Source organism: Schistocerca americana, chromosome 1 (genome assembly GCF_021461395.2).
Source record: "Schistocerca americana isolate TAMUIC-IGC-003095 chromosome 1, iqSchAmer2.1, whole genome shotgun sequence".
NCBI classification, from domain to species: Eukaryota; Metazoa; Arthropoda; class Insecta; order Orthoptera; family Acrididae; genus Schistocerca; species Schistocerca americana.
This window is the reverse complement of record NC_060119.1, coordinates 1,242,254,016-1,242,277,006: the sequence shown is the minus strand read 5'-3', so window position 1 is coordinate 1,242,277,006 and position 22,991 is coordinate 1,242,254,016. Positions and strand designations below refer to the sequence as shown.

At 42.2% G+C, this 22,991-nt stretch overlaps 1 protein-coding gene across 1 annotated transcript in view; it reads right to left on the bottom strand.

The window, feature by feature from the left end:
• The window catches only part of LOC124598517 (Down syndrome cell adhesion molecule-like protein Dscam2), a 439,700-nt gene that overhangs the window by 120,615 nt on the left and 296,094 nt on the right, over positions 1-22,991 (bottom strand). Inside the window, exons 13-14 of the mRNA XM_047136006.1 lie at positions 17,310-17,451; positions 10,237-10,388 (exon numbers count right to left, since the gene is read on the bottom strand). Of these exons, the coding sequence (XP_046991962.1) occupies positions 10,237-10,388; positions 17,310-17,451 (294 nt within the window). The remainder of the gene's footprint in view (positions 1-10,236; positions 10,389-17,309; positions 17,452-22,991) is intronic.

Below are 22,991 nucleotides of genomic sequence, written 5' to 3'. Positions count from 1 at the left end.
ATAAACAAATAAATAAGTGAAGCAGGAATTAAATTGAATAATGATATTAGTGATTGGAATAAATTATTCTGGAAGATATTTTACACCAATAATACTCCCTTAGTCAGAAAAGTTCAAGGACAGCTTTTTAAAAAAATAGAAAATTGCACTTACCAAATGATAATCCTAGCGCCTATCAAAGTAATCTCCTTGGCTGTCTATACTCAGCTTCCAATATTTCTGGAGGTCTTTGAAGCAACCATCTTGTAAGCTAATTTGTCAAATCCCTTTGGATGTCTACGATATCTTGATGAAACTTTCCTTTCAGTCACCTTTTCACTCACGGAAATGCAAAAAACTCGCAAGGTGAGAGGTCGGGCAAATATGCCGGATGTGGGTTGGTAATAACAGAATGTCTGGCCAGATACTCGGTAACAGATAAAGCAGTATAGGATCTTGCATTCTCATGCAGAAAGAACTAGTCCTGAGAATCAGGATGGTGACATTGAATTGCTTGTTGGAAACCTTTCAAGACTTCAATGTAAGGAGTATGGTTCACTGTTTGACCTGGAGGAACATACTCATGGTGAACTAATCCTTTACTGTCAAAGAATGCAGTCAACATTGTCTTTGTTCTCAAAGGTTGCCATTTCACGTTTTTTTTGGCTGTTGATCCAAACTCCACCATTCAGTATTTTGACACATCGTTTAAGGATCTTACTGGTAGCACAAACTTTCATCCCCAGCAACAATCTTTGACAGACATGCAGGATCACATCTGGCCCTATCCAGTAGTTCAGCAGCAGTTCTTCATCTTTCCTCTTTCTGTTAGTGTGTGAGGGATGAGTCTTTCATTAAGTTCCCATCTCCCTAAATCTCTGCGTAAAATCTTATGACACACATCACAATTCAAATCAAGTTGTTCACATTCAAGTTTCATATCATATGCACTGTTCAATGGCTGTCTTCTTGCAATAATGGCCTTACACGCTCTACGTTTGCATCGGTATGTGCTGTAGCCAGGCGACCAGCACTGGGATTATCTTGCTCTGAATCCTAGCCGTCACAAAACCTTTTGTACCACTCAAAAACGTGATGTCTTGGAAGTGCTTCACCTGCATATGCTTGCTTAAAGTTCACTCTTTGCTCACAATCAGCATCCATTGTGTCACCGTGACTAATGCACCAAGAACCCAAACAGTGTGTTGCTAAGCACAGCTCTGCCACCTAGTGAGTTTGTGCAGAAACATTGCAAGGTCATTTCAAGGATGCACACATACCACGTAACATAAAAACCACATTTTTAATACTGCAAACTCAGAAATATAAAAGCCTGTCCCAGAACTTTTCTGACAAAGGGAGTATAAAACTCAATAGAAACACTGATATCAATATAATAGGGGGAAACATTCCACGTGGGAAAAATATATCTAAAAACAAACATGATGTGACTTACCGAACAAAAGCGCTGGCAGGTCGATAGACACACAAACAAACACAAACACACAAACAAAATTCAAGCTTTCGCAACAAACTGTTGCCTCATCAGGAAAGAGGGAAGGAGAGGGAAAGACGAAAGGATGTGGGTTTTAAGGGAGAGGGTAAGGAGTCATTCCAATCCCGGGAGCGGAAAGACTTACCTTAGGGGGAAAAAAGGACAGGTATACACTCGCACACACACACATATGTGTGGATGGATATGTGTGTGTGTGCGAGTGTATACCTGTCCTTTTTTCCCCCTAAGGTAAGTCTTTCCGCTCCCGGGATTGGAATGACTCCTTACCCTCTCCCTTAAAACCCACATCCTTTCGTCTTTCCCTCTTTCCTGATGAGGCAACAGTTTGTTGCGAAAGCTTGAATTTTATGTGTGTTTGTGTTTGTTTGTGTGTCTATCGACCTGCCAGCGCTTTCGTTCGGTAAGTCACATCATCTTTGTTTTTATAATAGAGGGAAACATTCCATGTAGGAAAAATATATCTACAAACAAAGATGATGTGACTTACCAAATGAAAGTGCTGGCAGGTCGACAGACACACAAACAAACACAAACATACACACAAAATTCAAGCTTTCGCAACAAACTGTTGCCTCATCAGGAAAGAGGGAAGGAGAGGGAAAGATGAAAGGATGTGGGTTTTAAGGGAGAGGGGAAGGAGTCATTCCAATCCCGGGAGTGGAAAGACTTACCTTAGGGGGAAAAAAGGACGGGTATACACTTGCACACACACACACATATCCATCCACACATATACAGACACAAGCAGACATATTTGATATGTCTGCTTGTGTCTCTGTATGTGTGGATGGATATGTGTGTGTGTGCGAGTGTATACCCGTCCTTTTTTCCCCCTAAGGTAAGTCTTTCCACTCCCGGGATTGGAATGACTCCTTACCCTCTCCCTTAAAACCCACATCCTTTCGTCTTTCCCTCTCCTTCCCTCTTTCCTGATGAGGCAACAGTTTGTTGCGAAAGCTTGAATTTTGTGTGTATGTTTGTGTTTGTTTGTGTGTCTGTCGACCTGCCAGCACTTTCATTTGGTAAGTCACATCATCTTTGTTTTTAGATACATCTTTGTTTTTAGATATACAATAGAAACACTGTTACATTCCATTCTGGATTTTCTGTTGTTTCATTAGAAATTATTAATTATTTGTTTTTTACTGTTAACTTAGTCAGTAGTGCTTAAAGCTGATTTATGAGCAAATTAATACATTTGCTATGGGTTTAAGTTAGCAGCACTGTTCTAGAGGATTGTGCTGATGCTTACAAGCATCAACCACAGCAAATTTTTAAAGTTTCCTGCTAGTGGTTAGTATAAAGTTACTATTATAGTGATTTTTGTGAAAGGGGTCTGCTTTCAGGTATTGTTCTCTCCACAGCATTCAATTAGGTATGTGCCATGATGGATGCATTACCATTTTAATGGTGTCGAGTTGACATCTGAATTTCACGGTATCAGTGTTAATGACATCGCTGAGCTATATAGAGGGTGTAGTTGTCGCTTAGCCCAAGACAGAAGAAGGATATGTGCAGCCATTGTTGAGTGTTGAGCCCAAGTAAGATGTGACCTTCATTGCAACTGGGTGAAGGGTTTTACCTGATGGTGAACTTGGAAATGTTGGAAAATGTGGAGGGACTTCAACATGACAGTTGTGCACATCCTGTGCCACCTTTTGTCACTTGTTTAAAGTTTAGCTACTAGCAACAATCCTTTTGAAAAAAAATTGTGGCACTTTTGTTATAAGAACAATTATTGCTGAGTGCAAGGTGTAAGTTTGTTACCAACACCCTCACAGTTAATTTTAATAAGTATTTTACTTTTCTGTGACACCTGATATTCATGGTGCATTCAGCAAACATGAAACGCATATATTCAACTTGGTCCTACTATTCCTCATTGCTCTGTAAGATAATGGGAGCACAGCATGGTAGCAGAGCTGGTAGAGTACATTGCATGCACTATATTTTGCAATAAACTTTTAGAATCTGTATTTTCAGCAATTATGACTTGTGACAGGCATAGTGTCTGAAGTGTTCTGTTAAGTATGTCTGGATGGGAGATGCCAGGTTTGAGTTTGCTGAGGAAACTAGTATTGAAATTTGAATTAAATGTAAAGGATGCGAACCCTGTGGGATTGTTACTGATTATACCAGGACTTTAAGGAAAGTATTGGACTGGCTGGTTGTGCTGCCAATGTTGCAAGTGGAAGAGGTAAGTGTGTTCATCTCTGCAACTGAGAAGGCATTTGTAGCAATACCTGCAGTAGTTTCTTTCTTTGAAGTAGGTGAGCTGTACAGTCTATACCTTAAATGTATGAGGACTTAGGTTATTCACTATAGTAACTATCATGGAGAGCACAGCTGCAGTTAGTCAACTGTTACTGCAGTAGCCACCAGGAAGATTGCGGGAGGCGCACATCAGCACGGCGTGTCACAGACGGTAGTTGCCGCAAATAGAGTCCCGTCCACCAGAGGGCACGCGAGAATTCGGTCGCGACCTCTGCCAGTGGAACAACAACAACAACAACAACAAATCAGGCAGCACGGGCCGTGCCCAGTCAGTTCACATCGGGCATGCCTAGGAGACAGTTCCTGGCCTACGCTATGTGAAGTGCGACGGAAAACGTGAACCATGTTACTACACAATTGGCGACAAGTAGGGTCGTTCTTTCGCGTGTTGCATCGTTGTTCTGGTTTCGCAGCTTATCCACGGCATGGAGGATTTTGTTAGGGTTTTGGTTGAGCAGCAGACGGAGCTCATGGCAACCATGAAACAAGTGCTTCCGGCTTTGCTCTCCACGCAGTCTGCTCCAGCGCCGTTCCCTCCTCCCTTTCCCCCGTATGACGAGATGGCGGAGGATTGGGACGCATATGAACATTGCCTTCGGCAGCATTTCCAGGCGTTTCATGTTGCTGATATGGAGGTATGTCGTGCTCTTTTCTTGTCTTGGATATCTCCCTTGCTGTATCAAGTTTTGTTGCAGCTAGCGCCGTTGCAGGAACCCTCGTCCTTGTCTTTTGACGCATTGTGTTCATTGCTGTCTTCATATTATTGCCGCCGCACGCATGTTGTGGTGCCTAGTGTCAAGTTCTATCAATGCAAGAAGCAGCCCCCTCAGACGTACCGGTTGTGGGCCACTACCCTGCACGGTCTTAGTCGCAAGTGTCATTTTGTCACAGAGCAGTCGCGAGAGTCGTATGCCCACATTATGGTGCGCAACGTCATTGTTTGTTCTGCCCCTGATAGGGAGGTCCGGCAACGGCCCTGCAGTTAGAAGACCCTTCCCTTGAGGAAGTCCTGTCTATTGCTCAATCATATGAAGTCTCTCACGCCGCAGGTCAACAGTTGGAAGTGTGGTGCGACGTCGCGGCGGTTCAGGGCGGCGGTGCCGCGTCCACTGGATACGGGGTGGACAACGTGCAAGCGGTACAATCCGGTCGTTACGGCCGCTCACGCATGGCGCGTAAACAGAGTTCCAGACGCTGGCCCCTGTTACCGTCCTGTGCGCCGTGCTATATACATCATGATCGGTCAGAGTGCCCCCAGCGTTGGGCCGTTTGTCACAAATGTAATAAAAAAGGACACATTTTTAAAGTTTACGCTTGGCCTCAAAAGAATCGAAGGAAGCAGGTACAGAGGACATGGATGTTGACATTCAGGAAGTTTCATCAGGCTAGGCTCCCGACGCATCGGCACACTTTTCTATGCGCGCGGCAGTTCCCCTTCGCCCTCTGCCCTCAGGTAAAAGAAGAGCTCGACCGGCTGACAGCCCTCGAGGTCATTCTTCCCATTTCTTCTAGTGAGTGGGCTTCGCCCCTCGTTATTGTAAGGAAGCCCTCGGGAAAATTACATCTTTGTGGCGATTTCAAGGCCACCATTAATTCCCAATTGGTGGTGGACACCTATCCATTGCCTCGTGCTGATGAATTGTTCTCCGCTGTGGTGGGAGGCCAATATTTTTCGAAAATCGATCTTTCGGAGGCTTATCATCTGATACCACTTGATGAGGACTCCAAACGGCTGGCAGTCGTCAACACCCCGTTTGGCCTTTACCAATAGCAGCGGTTGGCCTTCGGAATATCCAGTGCCCCGGCAGTATTCCAGCGTTATCTTGAGCACGTCACGTCGACAATCCCTCATTGTATTATATACCTGGACGACATAATTGTCACAGGCCACAGTACGAAGGAACACTTGCACAACCTTCACACCCTCTTTCTCAAATTCAGGTCCGTGGACTTGCGTTGCAACCTGCGTAAGTCAAACTTCTTCCAACCGTCCATTGAGTATGTGGGCTACACCATCTCTCGGCACGGCGTCCAGCCGCTAGGAAGTTTGGTCCAAGGTATCATCGACCTTCCGCAGCGCGCTTTGCTGAAGGAGTTACAAGCTTTTTTAGGCAAGATTGCCTATTACCACCGGTTCATTCCCAGGGCTTCCACCATAGCCCGCCCCCTGTACTGCCTTCCGCGCAAGGGTGTTCCTTTTGATTGGTCGCCTCCATGCGAGGGAGCGTTCACCTCGTTGAAGGGCCTTCTCACGTCAGTGCCTTGTTTGGCTACTTTTGACCCCCACAAGCCATTGGTCCTGGCTACCGATGCTTCGCAGTATGGGGTGGAGGCGGTCCTGGCCCATCGCAACACGGATGATTCCAAGCAGCCACTGGCATTTGCGTCTAAAACTCTTAGTCCCGCACAGGCCCATTACTCCCAGGTGAAAAAAGGGGCTTTGGCCATTGTCTACGCTGTTACTGTTACCAAGTAACAGTCCTGTCTTGTATGGCACGGAGTTTCAGTTAATCACTGATCATAAGCCGTTAATATCGTTATTTGGCCCCGCCTCTCAGATCTCTCAGATTCCGGATAGGGCGGCCCACAGACTACAGTGCTGGGCCTTGTTCCTCTCTAAGTACCATTATGACATTCATTTTTGCCCTACCGGACAGCATGCCAATGCAGACGCTCTTTCCCGTCTTCCGGTGGGCCCGGATCCTAAGTTCGATCGAGAGGAGATTATATGTTTTCATTTGGATGTGGCGTCCCGCCAAGCAGTTGATGGCTTCCCGATCACTAGTTCTTGAGCCGCCAGGGAAACGGCAGCTGACCCGGTTCCCTGGCAAGTAGTTCGTCTCATTCAGCAGGGGTGGTCATCCTGACCTCCAGGCCGGGCCTCGGACCCTCTTCGTAGTTATTTTGTTCTATGAGACCGCCCCTCTGTCTTGGAAGGAGTTCTCCTTCTGGCTACCGACGATACAGCTCCTCGCGTGGTTGTTTGCGAAGGGAAGTCCTCACATTATTACATGAGGAGCACTGGGGTGTTTCCCGTACTAAAACCTTGGCTCGCAGATATGTGTACTGGCCCGCTATTGATAGAGAAATTGAGCCCTTGGTGGCCGCCTGTTCCCAGTGTGCGAGCCAACAGGCATCTCCCAGGTCAGCGTTCTCTTCATGGCCGCCTGCAACCCAGGCATGGGAACGTGTTCACATCGATTTTGCGGGCCCGTTTCTCAATGGCCTTTGGCTCATTGTCATTGATGCTTATTCTCAATTCCCATATGTGGGTCGCTGCTCCTCAACCACTTCAGAAGTTGCAATCCAGGCACTCGCAAAAATCTTTTCTGTGGAAGGTCTGCCAGTCACCCTGGTCTCGGACAATGGACCTCAGTTTATTTCGCAGACCTTCCAGGATTTTTGTAGGCGCCTCGGTATTCGGCACGTTTGCTCTCCCCCCTTTCATCCACAGTCGAATGGGGAAGCCGAGTGCATGGTGCGCACATTTAAGACGCAGATGAAAAAGTATGTGCACGAATTTCCTGCGGAAGAGGCATTGACGTTTTTCCTGACGGCATACCGGACCACACCAATGGGAGAATGCAGCCCCACAGAGCTCCTCCACGGGCGCCAACCTAGGACTCTGCTGCACCTCCCCTGGCCTGGTCCACGCCAGTCTTCGCAAAACAGAGTACCCGGCTTTCCACCGGGCACGTGGGTCTGGTCGCAATCCACATTGGATACCGGCGGTAGTCCTGTGCCGAAATGGCTGCCAGCTCTATACCTTGCAGGCGGGGTACCGGGAGGTACGTCGTCACCAAAATCAGCTACGTCCACGTTTGGGCTCCCACCCTCTGACCCCTCAGACACCGGCTTCCCCATTGCTGGCACCCGTGTTGGTTTCTCAGGGGACACTACCGCCTCTCCCCCCTGGGACTCTGCCGCACTGCGATGGTTCTCAGCCTTGGCAGCCTCCAGTAGCTCCAGCACCAGCATCACCATCGTTAGAGATGCTCCAGCGAGAGCCAGCCCCCCTCGCAGGCCCGGTTTCTCAGGAGGCTGGTTCACCTGTGGTCGTCCCTTCCCCATTGTCCCCACCACCGGGTCTTGCCCTTCCTGAGGTGGACCAGCATCCGGAGTTCGACGGCTTGTCTCTCGTTCTGTCCTGACCTCAGGTGTGGGATGACAAGGGCCTCTTCGTGTGGGTCACTTCCAGCCGTATTCGAAGGTTCCATCTCGAGGGTTGGCCGATCCCCTTGAATCCAGCCTTACGACGGACGTGGAGGTTATCGCTCCTGCACGACGCTCCACCTTCTGACGCCGTGGATCACAGTGGCTTTACTCCCCGAAGGAGGAGGAGTGCAGTAGCCACCAGGAAGATCGCGGGAGGCGCACATCAGCATGGCACGTCACGGACGGTAGTTGCCGCAAATAAAGTCCAGTCCACCACAGGGCACACGAGAATTCGGCCGCGACCTCTGCTGGCGGAACAACAACAACTCAGGCAGCATGGGCTGTGCCCAGTCAGTTCACATCAGGCATGCCTAGGAGACAGTTCCCGGTCTACGCTGTGTGAAGTGCGACAGAAAACATGAACCGTGTTACTACAGTTGCAGTTCAAATAGCATATGCTTACCCTCCGTGGGTGAACTGAGGATATGTTAAATAGAACCACGGTCAGCGAATGGCAGGAACTTGGTTCAGAAACCAAACCATGCATGAGCAAATGTAATACCTTCTTATGCTAGGTAAGTTAAAAGATGCAATACAGGAAGATGGCCAGCTCACTCAAACCATGTCACTGTTATTTTATCCATAATTTAAAAGTGACCAACCAGTTATTGGACAAGATAATGGGGAAATGGCTGCCCAGATTTAGTGGTCCTATGGAAATACTCAGGTTTGTCACTCCTACCACTGTTCTTGTTAAGAATCTCAATCACAAAGGTCCATCTCTCAGAGTACCCTAGTTTTGTAAAACCCTCATCGAAGATTTTTTTATAATTTGTTGAGGAGGATGGTTGAATTAGATTGTAGTGAGACATTTTTATTAATGAAGGGTCAATGGCTGGAGGTCGCCTTACTTTAAGAATAGATGATGTCTTCAGATTAGTATAAGTATTTTTTGTCACTGTTTGGTATCCCAAGTTTATTTGTTAATCTATCGGCCTTTTATTTAATGTGAAGCCCCTAAGGAAATGAAATGTGTGTGCTCTGTTAAATTATGACATTACTGGAATTATTAACTTGAGAGTGCTGGTTTTAAATATTAATTCCACCTCTGTGAGCTAATTATCTGATGACAAACCTAAAATTCGTTTTGAGCCCCAAAAGGAAAGTCTTACGCATTGAGAAGTTTAAAAGGGGAGAGGATGTGCTGTGACAGACATGGCACCACCAGTATTGTTGAGCGAGACCATCTGGGAACATAGAGGGCGTGGTTACCCATGCACAGCCCAAGGCAGAAGGATATGCACCATGTGATGCCCACAAACCTTGGGCCTAAGGAGCACAGAACAACAGCTGCCAGACCACTGTGTCTGTGACTCTAATTCAGGACAAAGCGCATTGGTTTTATAAGGTGGTCAAGTTGGAAGTGCTGATGAATGTGGTGGGACTCCAACATTACATTTATGAACCACCATCACAGGTGTTGTCACCTGTTAGAATGTAGCAACTAACAATGCTCCTTTAGAGGAATTTTTGCAGCAGTTCTGTTTTTAGAATAATAATTGCTGAGTGTAAAGTGTAGATTTGTTAAAACCATCCTTGAGATTATATGCTGATATATTATAATTTTAACAAATATTTTAACTGTCTACAACATCTGATATTTATGGCATGCTTATGAAATATTATGTTTAATCAATATTTTCTTAACATAGTAAATGTAATCAAGCCAGCCCTAATATTCCCCCACTCCTTCATAGCAAGGGTAGATGCAGCTGAAAACATTGGAAACAACGGAAAAAAATCACAGAAACATCTGAAGATCAGTTACATAATAAGAACTGTTCCATTACTTTTTACTATTTATTTGCTAATTTCTTTGCACACCAAGTTAACACTTAAGGACTGAAATACAACAATTCATATTTTTTTAGAAACGGAAGAATAATAAAGACTTCATGCAGTTAAATAACCAGAAAACCATTTACATGTTAATCTCTTTCAATAGCTTTTAAAATTTTAACTAAAGAACCTCTTTCAAGATTCATTAGATCTAATACATAAGGGCTATCCACATCATATGAAACAATTCAGTAATCACCTGTGCATAACTACATTCAATGGAATGTGTAACTGCACTTCCTGTTGAAATAATTCAGTAACCATATGCACATAATTGCATTCAAAGGATGTGTAACTGTACTTACTGATGTTCATAAACCATCAAATTTTTTTAACATGAAGTACTACCATAATACAAAGCCATGAGTGAGGCAGATATCATTGATAAGGAATAATAACTGAAATATTCTCACCCTGCACAGCAAGATGGACAAGTAGTGCACTGTGCCCAAACACATTCCCTGCTTGGCAGATGTACAGACCAGAATCTTGACGGTCAGTTTCACTGATGACCAATTGGGACAGTAGGCCTTTGTCAGTCTTTATTTCTGACACGCTTGTCCTGCTGAAAAAGGCATAAACACATTTTCCAGAAGTCACTAAAACCTTCAATATTTCAATGCAAAGATATAATAATGAAACATTTGTTGTAATGGCATAACTGTAACCTATCTAAATGTAACTTGAATAGGATCTCAAAATCCGACCTACAAAATTGAAAAAAATTCATTTGAAATATGTTGTTAATTTATATAATGTCATCTATATTTCAGTTAACTTCTATTTTTCTTTCTAAAAACTCATATAACACAGGTCTGCAAAAAATATTTTTTTAAAGTTGTTTGAAATTTGATAACTGACTTGTATGTACTTTTCCGCGCTGATTTCAAAAATCCAATCCATTTTTTTCTATCACGTCATGTTTTCTCACAAAAAAGGGCATATTTTTGGGAATAATAACAAACTTTAAGCAATTTATCACATTTTTTCCCAACATTATAAAATTTTATTTTATTCATAAATCATGTTCCAAACTACATTTCCAGTACGCTTCCTTTTCTCTTTAAGCTCATAAGTGCTTTCGCTTTCTGTCACAGCTTATTTTATTGCTTTTCCGGCTGTGCACTCATTGAGGATCATCTCTTTTTATCATCCAGCAGTAGTCCACTATCACGTTCCATCTTCCTTGATATCTTCTTTCCATTTCTTTGATGTCTTGGTGGAATCTAACGCCCTGCTCTTCACTTAAATCACCATGGTTTGCAGGGAAGTAGTCAAGATATGAGTGGAGAAAATTAACTTTAATGCTCATGTTACAGCTCAGCTTCTTAAAGTTGTTGAGCATGTCTGTGATGATTGTCTTGCAGTTTGGATCTCTTTTGTTTACTAGGAAACCGGTAACAACTAATTTAAGAGATGTCCATGTTGCCTTTTCTTTTGTTTCCATTTTGTTCACAAAGTTGGGATCTGTCATTAGTTTTCTAATGTCTGATTCGACAAAGATTCCTTCCTTTAGCTTTGCCTCAGATAAAGCGGGAAACTATCCACAAATATGTGTATCTGAAACACTCCCCTTCTTCTGGCAATGCCTTAACAAATTGTTTCATCAGCCCCAACTTAATGTGAAGTGGTGGAGGTAACACCTTTTCGGGATCCACAAGGCTTTTCCTCTCAACATTTTTAACCCCTACCTGTAAGGTTTTTCTCAACGGCCAAGCTTTTTTTATGTAGTGTTGCTTTCTGTCTCTACTGCCCTATTCACAGAGAAAGCAAGGGAATTTTGTATAGCCACTTTGTTGACCAAGCAGCATTGAAATCACTTTTAAATCACAACATTTGTGATCTGAATAGCAGAATTTGCTTAAAACCAGTTCAAGGTTTTTGTAACATTCTTTTAAGTGAACCGAGTGTCCAACTGGTATAGAAGCTTACTTATTGCCATTGTGTAGAAGTATTGCTTTAAGGCTTCTTTTTGAAGAATCAATAAAAAGTCTTCACTCATCAGGAGCACATTCTATTTTGAAATGTGCCATAAGTCCAGGAACATCACTGCAAAACACCAGGTCACCTTCTTGAGAGAAGAAAGATACAAACCCCTTTTCCCTCGATTGATACGAAGAAAAGGATGTACCTGGAGCCAACATATGTTTATCTTTCAATCTAGATCCTAAAACCTCTGCTTATTCTTTAGAAACGCCTAGGTCTCTATCTAAATCATTCAGTTCAGATTGTGAGAATGGCATGGGATCGGTTGTGCCAGGATTGTAGCACTCTATGTCTTCTTCACTATTACCTTGCTGAGCCAATGGCTCGTGATCATCTAAATCATGCAAAGAATCTGGAGGAGGGGGCATTGGTACTTCAGGCCCATGAAAAACAGGGCAAATGGCTGATTGAATGTTAAGGTAAGAAATATCCTTTTTGTTTTTCAAACTGAAACCTCGTACATTGCGAGAACAAAAGTAGCAGTCATCAATATGATTTTTGGGCTCCCTCCAAACCATTGGTATTCCAAAACCTAAGGACTGCTTTTTACGTTGAAACCATTGCCTCAGTTCTCCAACACACACTGAACAAACTTTGTGTGGGGCCCAAGGCTTATTGTGATCACCTAACTTTATACCAAAATAGGCGAAATATACTTTTTCAACAAAATCGGAAATTTTTCTTTGTTGCTTTTTAACGGTATAGTTACCATAATTGTAGCAGAAGCATCCTCTGGTAGCCAGTGTCCATTGTCCGTAAAACAACTTCACAACACAAGAAAACAGTCACTACTTCAAAGCACTAGTAACAACATGTAACCAGCACAGAGTGAAGAGGTACTGTGAAATGAAGGACAATAGCAGAAGCTCACTGCTTGGTGATGGCGGGTAAAGGGGCAGCATGAAAGACAGGCACTGACATGAAAATACTGCTAGTTGCTCCTAATTACTCTTTATTTTATGTATATCTAGTAAAAAAAAATGGCTAAATAATGGTTTATGGAGATCCTAAAAACAAAAATTCAAACTCATTAGAGTGCTGAAATATTGAAAAAAGCTAAAACTAGACAAGCAGTTTGTGAAACAACTGTACACGATGGATGTTTTTCACTATTTTTCCCGAAATCAGCATTGAAAACACTATAAAAATCACTTAATAAATTTGAAACCATTTTTATGTTGCAGACCTCTGTAATTATTCACACTTTTACCCCTGGTTCATGACATCTCTTCTCATTTAGGCACATCTATGACATATTACAATTCCATCCAATTTTTGAAGGTGACGGTAATCTTTTTCAAAAATCAAGCTCTGTTTTCTTAATAAACACCAGCAATTACAAGCTCAGTTACGGCAAATCTCCATGTTACTAGAAGGTAGCCCATCAGATATAAATTAACTGACATGGGACAAAGGCTGAGTTCCTGCAGCTGGATACAGGTTGTGATACAATACGACACAATGCAAGAAGTTAATGTTCATTTAATTCTGTAACCATTCTGGCAACATTATAATTTATAGTTTAAGGTGGAGGAGCAAAGCTATTGGAGGTAAACATTTTAGAAACTCAAGTTAAGTAATATATTTTTCCCTTTTAGTATTGAACTTTCTGTCAAAAATTACAAAAAATCTGAATAATTTAGGAGTAAAGGAAAGAACTCATTGAATAGTGGAAATGCTGAGTTGTCAACAGGCACACAAGAAAAGGAAGAAAGCTTTGGTAGACTTCAGATGAATCCTTTAATGAGCTAGAGTATATATGTACATGTGTACACACACACACACACACACACACACACACACACACACACACACACCACACACACGTCAGTGAGAGTGAGTAGAGGGAAAAAGAGGTGAGTAACGGGATAAGGAGTTGGAAAAGGGTAGCTGATGGATTGGAGGGAGCCAGCAGCTGTATGGGATATGAATGCAGGAGGGAGAGGCAGTAGGTGCATGGGATAGGAATGTGACACATGGGCACCAGTGAGTGCCTGCGGCAAATGATGATGATGCCATTGAGGAATGGATTGAGAGTGGGTGACAGGACAGAGGAAGGGGGACTGTTAGGTATACGGTTTAGGTAAAAAGGCTAGTGGAGACTGAGTCTTGGAGGATTAACGGAGTACAGGATGTGTTCAAGGATGACTCTCAACTGTGTAATTGGTTATTGGGGGTAGAGGGAGGGTTGGGGGGAGGGGTGATGAGTATATGGCGAGTTGCGAGTCCTGCAACATAATGGGCAAGGGAATTTTGTCACTGCAGATACGTGGTTTGTGGGTGGCAGGCTAAATGGGACCAATTTTTTGGTCTTCAAGGAGTGACAGGTGTCAAGATGCAAGTCCTGGTGGTGTCAATGGGCTTGATATGGAGAAAGGTACAGATGGAGTCATCAGAGAGGTGGAGCTCAATGTCCATGAAGGTGGCTAGCTGGGCTGAGGAGGAGCAGGTGAAGCAGGTAGGACAGAAGATACTGAGGCAGTGGAATAATGAGGATAGGGTGTCTTGGCCCTGGGTCCAGATCATGAAGATATCATCAATGAACTTAAATCAGATAAGCAGTTTGGGGTTTTGGGAGGATAGCAAGGTTTCCTTTGCATGGGTCATATACAGGCTGGCCTAGGAGTGTGCCACGGAGGTGCCATCGCATTGCTACAATATGTCTATATATGCCTTCTCCTCAAAGTCAGAAGTAGTTGTGTGACACGATGAAATTGGTTAGATGTATTATAAATAAGGAATCGGATTTGGAGTCAGAAGGATGGTGGGAGGAGTATTGTTCAGTAGTAGTAAGGCCATGGACATGAGGGATGTTGATGTATAGATAGGTCACATCCACTAGGTATCGACATGGTAAAAGACAGGGGAATGGTAGAGAGTCACTTAAGGACATGGTTTGTATCTTTTGTATGAGAGCTAGGCTATACATGTTACTTTCAGAGGGAGCACAGTAACCAGTTACAAAGGGATGTCCAGGACTGTTGTGTTTACAGATTTTGGGAAGCTTGTAGAAAGTAGGTGTGCAGGGGCGTCATTGGTGTGAGGAGGGAGATGGACTCAGGAAAAAAAATATGGTATGGGTCATAAGACAGGTGCACATAATTATAGGCCTGTATCATTTACATTAAACTGTTGTAGAATTATAGACCATGTTTTATGATATTTTTGGAGACCAAAAATCTCCTCTGTAAAAATCAATATTTGAAGCTTCCTCTTTTACTCCACAAGATCCACCACATTGTAGACAATGGTGCTCAGGTTGATGCCATGTTCCTTGGTTTCAGGAAAGCAAGTACATCTGCAGGTCCCTTCGTTACACTTCGCTCTTCCAAACTGACATACCGTATTTACTCGAATCTAAGCCGCACTTTTTTTCCGGTATTTGTAATCCAAAAAACTGCCTGCGGCTTACAATTGAGTGCAAAGCAAGCGGAAGTTCTGAAAAATGTTGGTAGGTGCCGCCACAACTAACTTCTGCCGTCAAATATATGTAGCGCTACACAGGCATGCTTTGTAGGCACAAAGATAAATACTGGCGTTGAAACCTCTGCGTCAGTAAATAAATTTAAAAAAAAAAAAAAAAAAAAAAAAAAAGGTGGAAGACGAGCTTTTTTTTTTCTTCGCCCCGAGTTTCGACCACTGCATTTTCACACATTATCCAACCAAGTAAATACAAATTTCGTATTGTTCATCTTCGAATGTAGCAGAATTTCAATGTACTATGAAAATCCGACTGGTAAGACTGTTTGGGATGTTTGTCAATATGGCCAACTCTATGTTCTGAACTTTTTCCTACCTGTGAGAAGAGATGGTTGCTAATAGTAACCTGATGAAATGTGAATCACATGCAGTATTCTCTTCACCATAAGAATAATACGAATATAAACATTTTGCCATGTATTCATTCGTGTTTGCTGCTATCTCATTTAAATCCTGTCTGCCTAATAAACTACGAAACTAGAGTGAGACAACAGCAAACGCGGAAGAATATACGTATCGTGTCATGTTTATTTTCATATTATTCTTATGCCTAATAGAGATACAGTCAGAAATGAAGCACGGCAACTGACTAGATTTTTAAATCTAAGATGACTCTAATTTCTGTGCAGAATGTACTGTACTAAAGAGGCGTCTGCAAAGATTTTCAAATGGAGAAAAATTCTCGCTAAACTGTCGTTCAGAACATCCTCTATCATTGGGTTCTTGTTGATCATTATCAAAGAAAGCAGCAGTGTAAGTAACAACAAATAACAGTCTCTTGCCATTGTTTCGCTAATGAGATGATTCCTCTCTCTATCTCTCTCTCTCTTTTTTTTTTTTTAAAAAAAAGGCGGCGGTAGCGCGCACTAAAGCAAGCCGTAAACACGCACTACGGGAATGCGACAAACAATGCATGACACAGTACAGTAATGCATTTTCAGCTTAGAGTGACGTAAACACCTATAACAAAGAAAACGGCACTTATCAGATCAAAGCAAAATAAGCAATCGATTCAAACCAGACGAAACACGTGAAAAAGGAAGGGTACCCGTATAAATACAGACGGAGCGCCTGACGCACAGCAATGGCTACCTCGTACAGCTTACCTGCTAAGCTTACGACTCGAACCAAACTACTGTAGCTGTATCGTCATTCATTCGACCTACATTATGTCTCATATTACAATGGACCAACTTTGTTTCGATTTGGACGTGTGGCCTAAAACTTTTCTCTCCCCTTGAATTTCGAGTCTCAAATTTCAGGTGCAGCTTAGATTCGGGAAATTTTTTTTCCTTTATTTTGAGTCTCATTTTTCAGGTGCGGCTTAGATTCGAGTAAATACGGTAACACCATGACACATACACAAATTTCAATACAGCGAACAGACACATCAATGACCGGATGGGGCGGGGGCAGGAGGGGAGGGGGGAGGGGGGGGGGGGGGGACTGACTCTGATTTGAACCATGACCACGCAACCACAACACGATGTCAGTCAACATTTCTCGATATTGCACATATTAAGTTTGGACCATTCACTATTTCTAGTTTTCTTCTTTTTTCCACAGTTGAGTACACCTCCTTCCTGTTTTCATGCTTGATCTGTGTTCAGTTTTTGATGGGATATCCAATGGGCTAACTTACAATTAAATGTGAGGAGGGTGTGATGAGGAGTCTCCCTTATTAGAAACACTGCCAGCTTTACAAACAGCACAGATCAAACCATAAATCTGGTAGCCTTGTTTGTCCAGCATCTCTGTCAATTGACATAGTTTGACATCTATATGTGATACATCATAGTGCATTCACTATGTCGTAACAACACCCTGCACAGGTGCACACAAGTTATCACTCTTATCATGATCCACCCGTGAACAGAATGACAAGAAACGAGAATATACGGTACAAAACAAAGTACCATCTGACATGCACATTATAGTGGATCACATAGTATGGATGTAGATGAGATGTGAGTGTGATGTTAAATATTGGTAGTATACATGTGATGCATGTCATACTGACCTGTAGCTGTGGTGCAAGCGTTGCCCATTAAACAGCCAGTCCACCTGGATTGGGTGGTCTCCTGTCACATCACATTTCAGGGTAACAAGCTCTCCTCGACTGACTGTCACATTCTTTTCCATAACTTCAAATCTCACTGGTTCTGTAACATATCAGAATTTTAAGTTCAGTGACATTTGTAAAATTGTAGAAGAAAACTGAGTATCCACTTTGTAAGCAGGTTACAGAGAACCTTTAGTAAAGATGCTAATAATCTACATCTACCACTTTTGAAATTTATTTCTAGGCAAATGTGTGTAAAGTTTCTGTGAGAAATGGTAAGATTCTACAAAGACGATAACAAGAATATTTTTCCATGATAGAGATAGAGAAAAATCTACTTATCAAGATGTGACACATAGATACACCGAAAGGCACAAAATTACCACTATCAGAGCCAATACTTTTTTCTTCTGACCGAAATTAGAAAAAAAATTGAGGAAAAGAAACAAAGCATTTACTAGTTTCAATTTTTTTCATTTAGTGTTTCTTTCCTGTGCTTTTCATTTCACATTTTTCTCATCCTGGATTGTTTATTACATATTTCCTCATTTCTGATATACCTACTAGTTTGTCTTTCACTTCCAGGTTCTGAGGTCTTCAAACCTCATCCCATACCACCAATACATTTTCCTCTGTCATGCTGACTAGTAAGTTTTCCTCAATGCATGACCTGGATGACTTTTCCTGTATCTTAAGCTCTAATGGTGTCTTCCAGCCCAATCCTCTCCTTTCATCTGTCAAAAGAAGGAGCCACTGGCTCTGGAAGTTGGCAATGTGTTTCCATCTGCTGCCACTTAGAAGATTTTTCTCTGTCCATATTATAAATATTCCTGGGTAATTCACCACTTTGATAGGAAATATGTAGGATGTGCATTTTCTTTTGGGATTCACTATGGTTACTTCCACAAAATGTGGCTAAACTATCTTTTAGCCTAGGGATGCATGAAAGATCTTTGTCACAAGATAATGGAATTCCTGCCCTTCAGGGAAGATTCAAAAAGTCCACTAGTGACAATAAATTTGTTTTTGGATGGGATCTGCCTTGAGCAAACACAATTTTTTTCTTCTTTTACCCAGAAATGTTTCACTGAAGTTACAGCATCATCAATGTTTTTCTTCTATTTTCTTTCTATTGAACAACAAGAAAAATGCTCTTTACTATGAATAAATATATAAATTTCACTATCTGTACATAATACATAAATCTGAGTCTTTTTAGGAAACATTCACAAATCTGAAAACAGACCAGATTTATCACATATATCTCATTACTGCATGCTGTAGTTTTTGTGGTTAAAACTATGTCTGCATTACAGGTGTTTTTCTTTCATAATTTATGAAATCCATGGAGAACTTAAAATGTAGAAAATTATTTGTATCAAACATTAGCAAGTGGGAATGTTAAAGGTCAACATTATTTTGTTGAAGATTGTTTATATAAGCTTGAGTGTGTGTGTGTGTGTGTGTGTGTGTGTGTGTGTGTGTGTGAGTGGCTTAGTGTCATCTGAAGGTTCTTTGATGGCACAGAACAAAGTTCCATTGTGGAGAGCTGCATATTCATTCATTACTTCTTTTCCTTAGACAATGGCTTTCTGTGTTCAGCACTTTTTATCAATTACTAGTGTGTTTTTTAAATTTTTTTTTAGGATGTGCTGTTGCTGCATTTGAGAATTTTTAAGCCTGTGTTAATGTTTGTTAGTCTGTGTTTCATTTCTGTAAGATGTTCTGCAAATGTAGTATGACAGCTGTTACATTCTAGTGTGCTTCTGTGTCTCTAACTGCTTGTCTGTCCAACATAAATAAATTGCAGTCCTGACATGTAAGTCAATAAAAATAAAATACGTTGTACTTCTCTGTATTGGTATAGGTTGTCCTCAGTTTTATTTGTGTTGAGTCTACATCTACATTTAAGTGATTACTCTGCTATTCACAATTAAGTGCCTGGCAGAGGGTTCAATGAACCACCTCCAAGCTGTCTCTCTACTGTTCCACTCTCGAACTGCACAGGGGAAATACAAACACTTAAATTTTTTCTGTGCAAGCTATGACTTCTCTAATTTTATCGTGATGATCATTTCTTCCCTACATAGGTGGGTACCAACAGAATATTTTCACAATCAGAGGAGGAAACTGGTGATTGAAATTTCCTGAGAAGATCCCGTCACAACGAAAAGCGCCTTTGTTTCAATGATTGCCACTCCAATTCACTTATCATATCTGTGGCATTATCTCCCCTATTTTGTGATAATACAAAACAAGCCGCCCTTCTTTGAACTTTTTCAGTATCATCTGTCAGTCCCACCTGATAAGGATCCCATTCCGCACAGCAATACTCCAGAATAGGGCAGACAAGTGTAGTGTAAGCAGTCTCTTTAATATATCTGTTGCACCTTCTAAGTGTTCTGCCAATAAATCACAGTCTTTGGTTTGCTCTACCCACAACATTATCCATGTGATCATTCCAGCTTAGGTTATTTGTAATTGTAATCCCTAAGTATTTAGTTGAATTTACAGCCTTCAGATTTGTGTGACTTATCGTGTAATCGAAATTCAGTGGATTTCTTTTAGTACTCATGTGAATAACTTCACACTTTTCTTTATTCAGGGCCAACTGCCACTTTTCGGACCACACAGATATCTTATCCAAATCATTTTGAAATTCATTTTGGTCATCTGATGACTTTACAAGATTGTAAATGTCAGCATCATCTGCAAATAATCTAAGAGGGATACTCAGATTGTCTCCTATGTCATTAACATAGATCAGGAACAATTCAGGGCTTATAACACTTTCTTGGGGAATGCTGGATATTACTTCTGTTTTACTCGATGACTTTCTGTCTATTACTATGAACTGTGACCTTCCTGACAGGAAATCACGAATCCAGTCGCACAACTGAGGTGATATTCCACAGGCACACAGTTTGATTAGAAGACGCTTGTGACGAACGGTGTCGAAAGCCTTCTGAAAATCTAAAAATATGGAGTCAGTTTGATATCCCCTGCAATAGCACTCATTACTTCAGTAGTATAAAGAGGTAGCTGTGTTCTGCAAGAATGATATTTTCTGAATCCATGCTGACTGTGTGTCAGTAAATCATTTCTTCGAGGTACGTCTTAATGTTCGAATACAGTATATGTTCCAAAACCCTACTGCAAATCGACGTTAGTGATATGGGCCGGTAATTCAGCGGACTACTCCTATTTCCCTTTCTGGGTATTGGTGTGACTTGAGCAACTTTCCAGTCTTTAGGTATCAAACTTTCTGTGAGCAAGCATTGCTAAATATGGAGCTATTGCATCTGCATACTCTGAAAGGAACCTGACTGGTATACCATCTGCACCAGAAGCCTTGCCTTTATTAAGTGATTTTGGCTGCTTTGCTACAAAGAGGATATTCACTTCTATGTTTCTCATCTTCACAGTTGTTCTTGATTGGAATTCAGGAATATTTACTTCATCCTTTTTGTGGAAGGAATTTCGGAAAACCATGTTTAATAACTCTGCTTTGGTGGCACTGTCATCAGTGACTTCACCGTTGTTGTCGTGCAGTGTAGGTATTGATTGCGTCTTGCCACTGGTGTGCTTTATATATGACTGTAATCTCTTTGGATTTTCTGCCAGATTCCATGACAGAGTTTCATTGTGGAAATTATTAAAAGCATCTCGCATTGAAGCATGCACTATATTTCAAACTTCTGCAAAACTCTACCAATCTTTGGGATTTTGCGTTCTTTTAAATTTGGAACGCTTTTTTATTGCTTCTGCAACAGCGATCTGACCCATTTTGTGTACCATGGGGGATCAGTACCATCACTTATTAATTTATGTGATATATAAGTTTCAATTGCCACCAGTACTATCTCTTTGAAATCATTCCACATGTTTTCTACACTTACGTGATCATATCGAAAGGAGTGGAGACTGTCTTTTAAAAAGGGCATTAAAAGCATTTGTATCAGCTTTTTTAAATAGATGTACCTTGTGTTTCTTTTTGATGATTGTGGGTGCTACAGTATTTAGCCTAGCAGCAACTGCCTTGTGGTCGCTAATCCCTGTATTCATGATACTCCCTATCTGTTCAGGATTATTTGTTGCTAAGAGGTCAAGTATGCTTTCACAACCATTTACGCTTCGTGTAGGCTCATGAACTAATTGTTCAAAATAATTTTCTGAGAAAGCATTCAGTACAATTTTGGATGATGTTTTATGCCTGCTGCTGGCTTTAAACATATTATTTTTCCGGCATACCGAGGGTAGATTGATGTCGCCACCGACTATAATTGTATGAGTGGGATACCTATTTGAAATGAGCCTCAAGTTTTCTTTGAACTGTTCAGCTGTTCTTCTGAGTCGGGAGGGGGGGTGGGGGGGTCAGTAAAACCACCCAATTAATACCAGAATGAGATTTTCACTCTGCAGCGGAGTGTGCGCTGATATGAAACTTCCTGGCAGATTAAAACTGTGTGCCCGGCCGAGACTCGAACTCGGGAACTTTGCCTTTCGCAGGCAAGTGCTCTACCATCTGAGCTACCGAAGCACGACTCATGCCCGGTCCTCACAGCTTTACTTCTGCCAGTATCTCGTCTCCTACCTTCCAAACTTTACAGAAGCTCTCCTGCGAACCTTGCAGAACTAGCACTCCTGAAAGAAAGGATATTGCGGAGACATGGCTTAGCCACAGCCTGGGGGATGTTTCCAGAATGAGATTTTCACTCTGCAGCGGAGTGTGCGCTGATATCAAACTTCCTGGCAGATTAAAACTGTGTTCGAGTCTCGGCCGGGCACACAGTTTTAATCTGCCAGGAAGTTTCACCCAATTAATAGTTTAGTCTGATTGTCAATTGTAACCTCTACCCATACTACTCTGCAGGAACTATCTACTTCAATTTCACTATAAGGCAAACTACTTCTGACAGCAATAAATACTCCACCACAAACTATATTTAATCTATCCTTTGTGAACACTGTTAGATCGTTTGAAAAAATTTCGACTGAACTTCTTTCCGGCTTTAGCCAGCTTTCTGTACCTGTAACTATTTGAGCTTCAGTGCTTTCTATTAGGGCTTGGAGCTCTGTTTCTTTCCCAACACAGCTATGACGATTTACAACTACAATACCGATCATTTCTACAACTACCTTACTGTGCTTTACCTGCCCCCTTTTAGACGGACACCCTTTCTGTGGTTTCCTGAGACCCTCTAACCTAAAAAACCGCCTTAATCTCGGAAGCAAGACTAGCAGTCTTTACCATTTCCACTAGCCTCCCGCGAGAGAGTCTCCTCCGATCCAAAGCAACACACGTCACTGGTAGCGACATGGGCTACCAACTGCAGTTGGTTGCACCCTGTATTCTTCATGGCATCTGGAAGCGCCCTTTCCACATCTGGAATGACTCCCCCTGTCATGCACATGGAGTGCACACTTGCTTCCTTCCTCTCCTTGGCAGCCATGTTCCTAAGGGTCTCCATTACGCACCTAACGTTGGAGCTCCCAATTACCAGCAAACCCACCCTCTGTGAATGTCCAGACCTTGCAGGCCAAGAAGCTTCCTCTGGAACAGGGTGAACAACTTCATCTGGCTCAGAGACTTCGTCAGCCACAGATAACGCCCAAAACCTGTTCGTCTAACGAACCAGG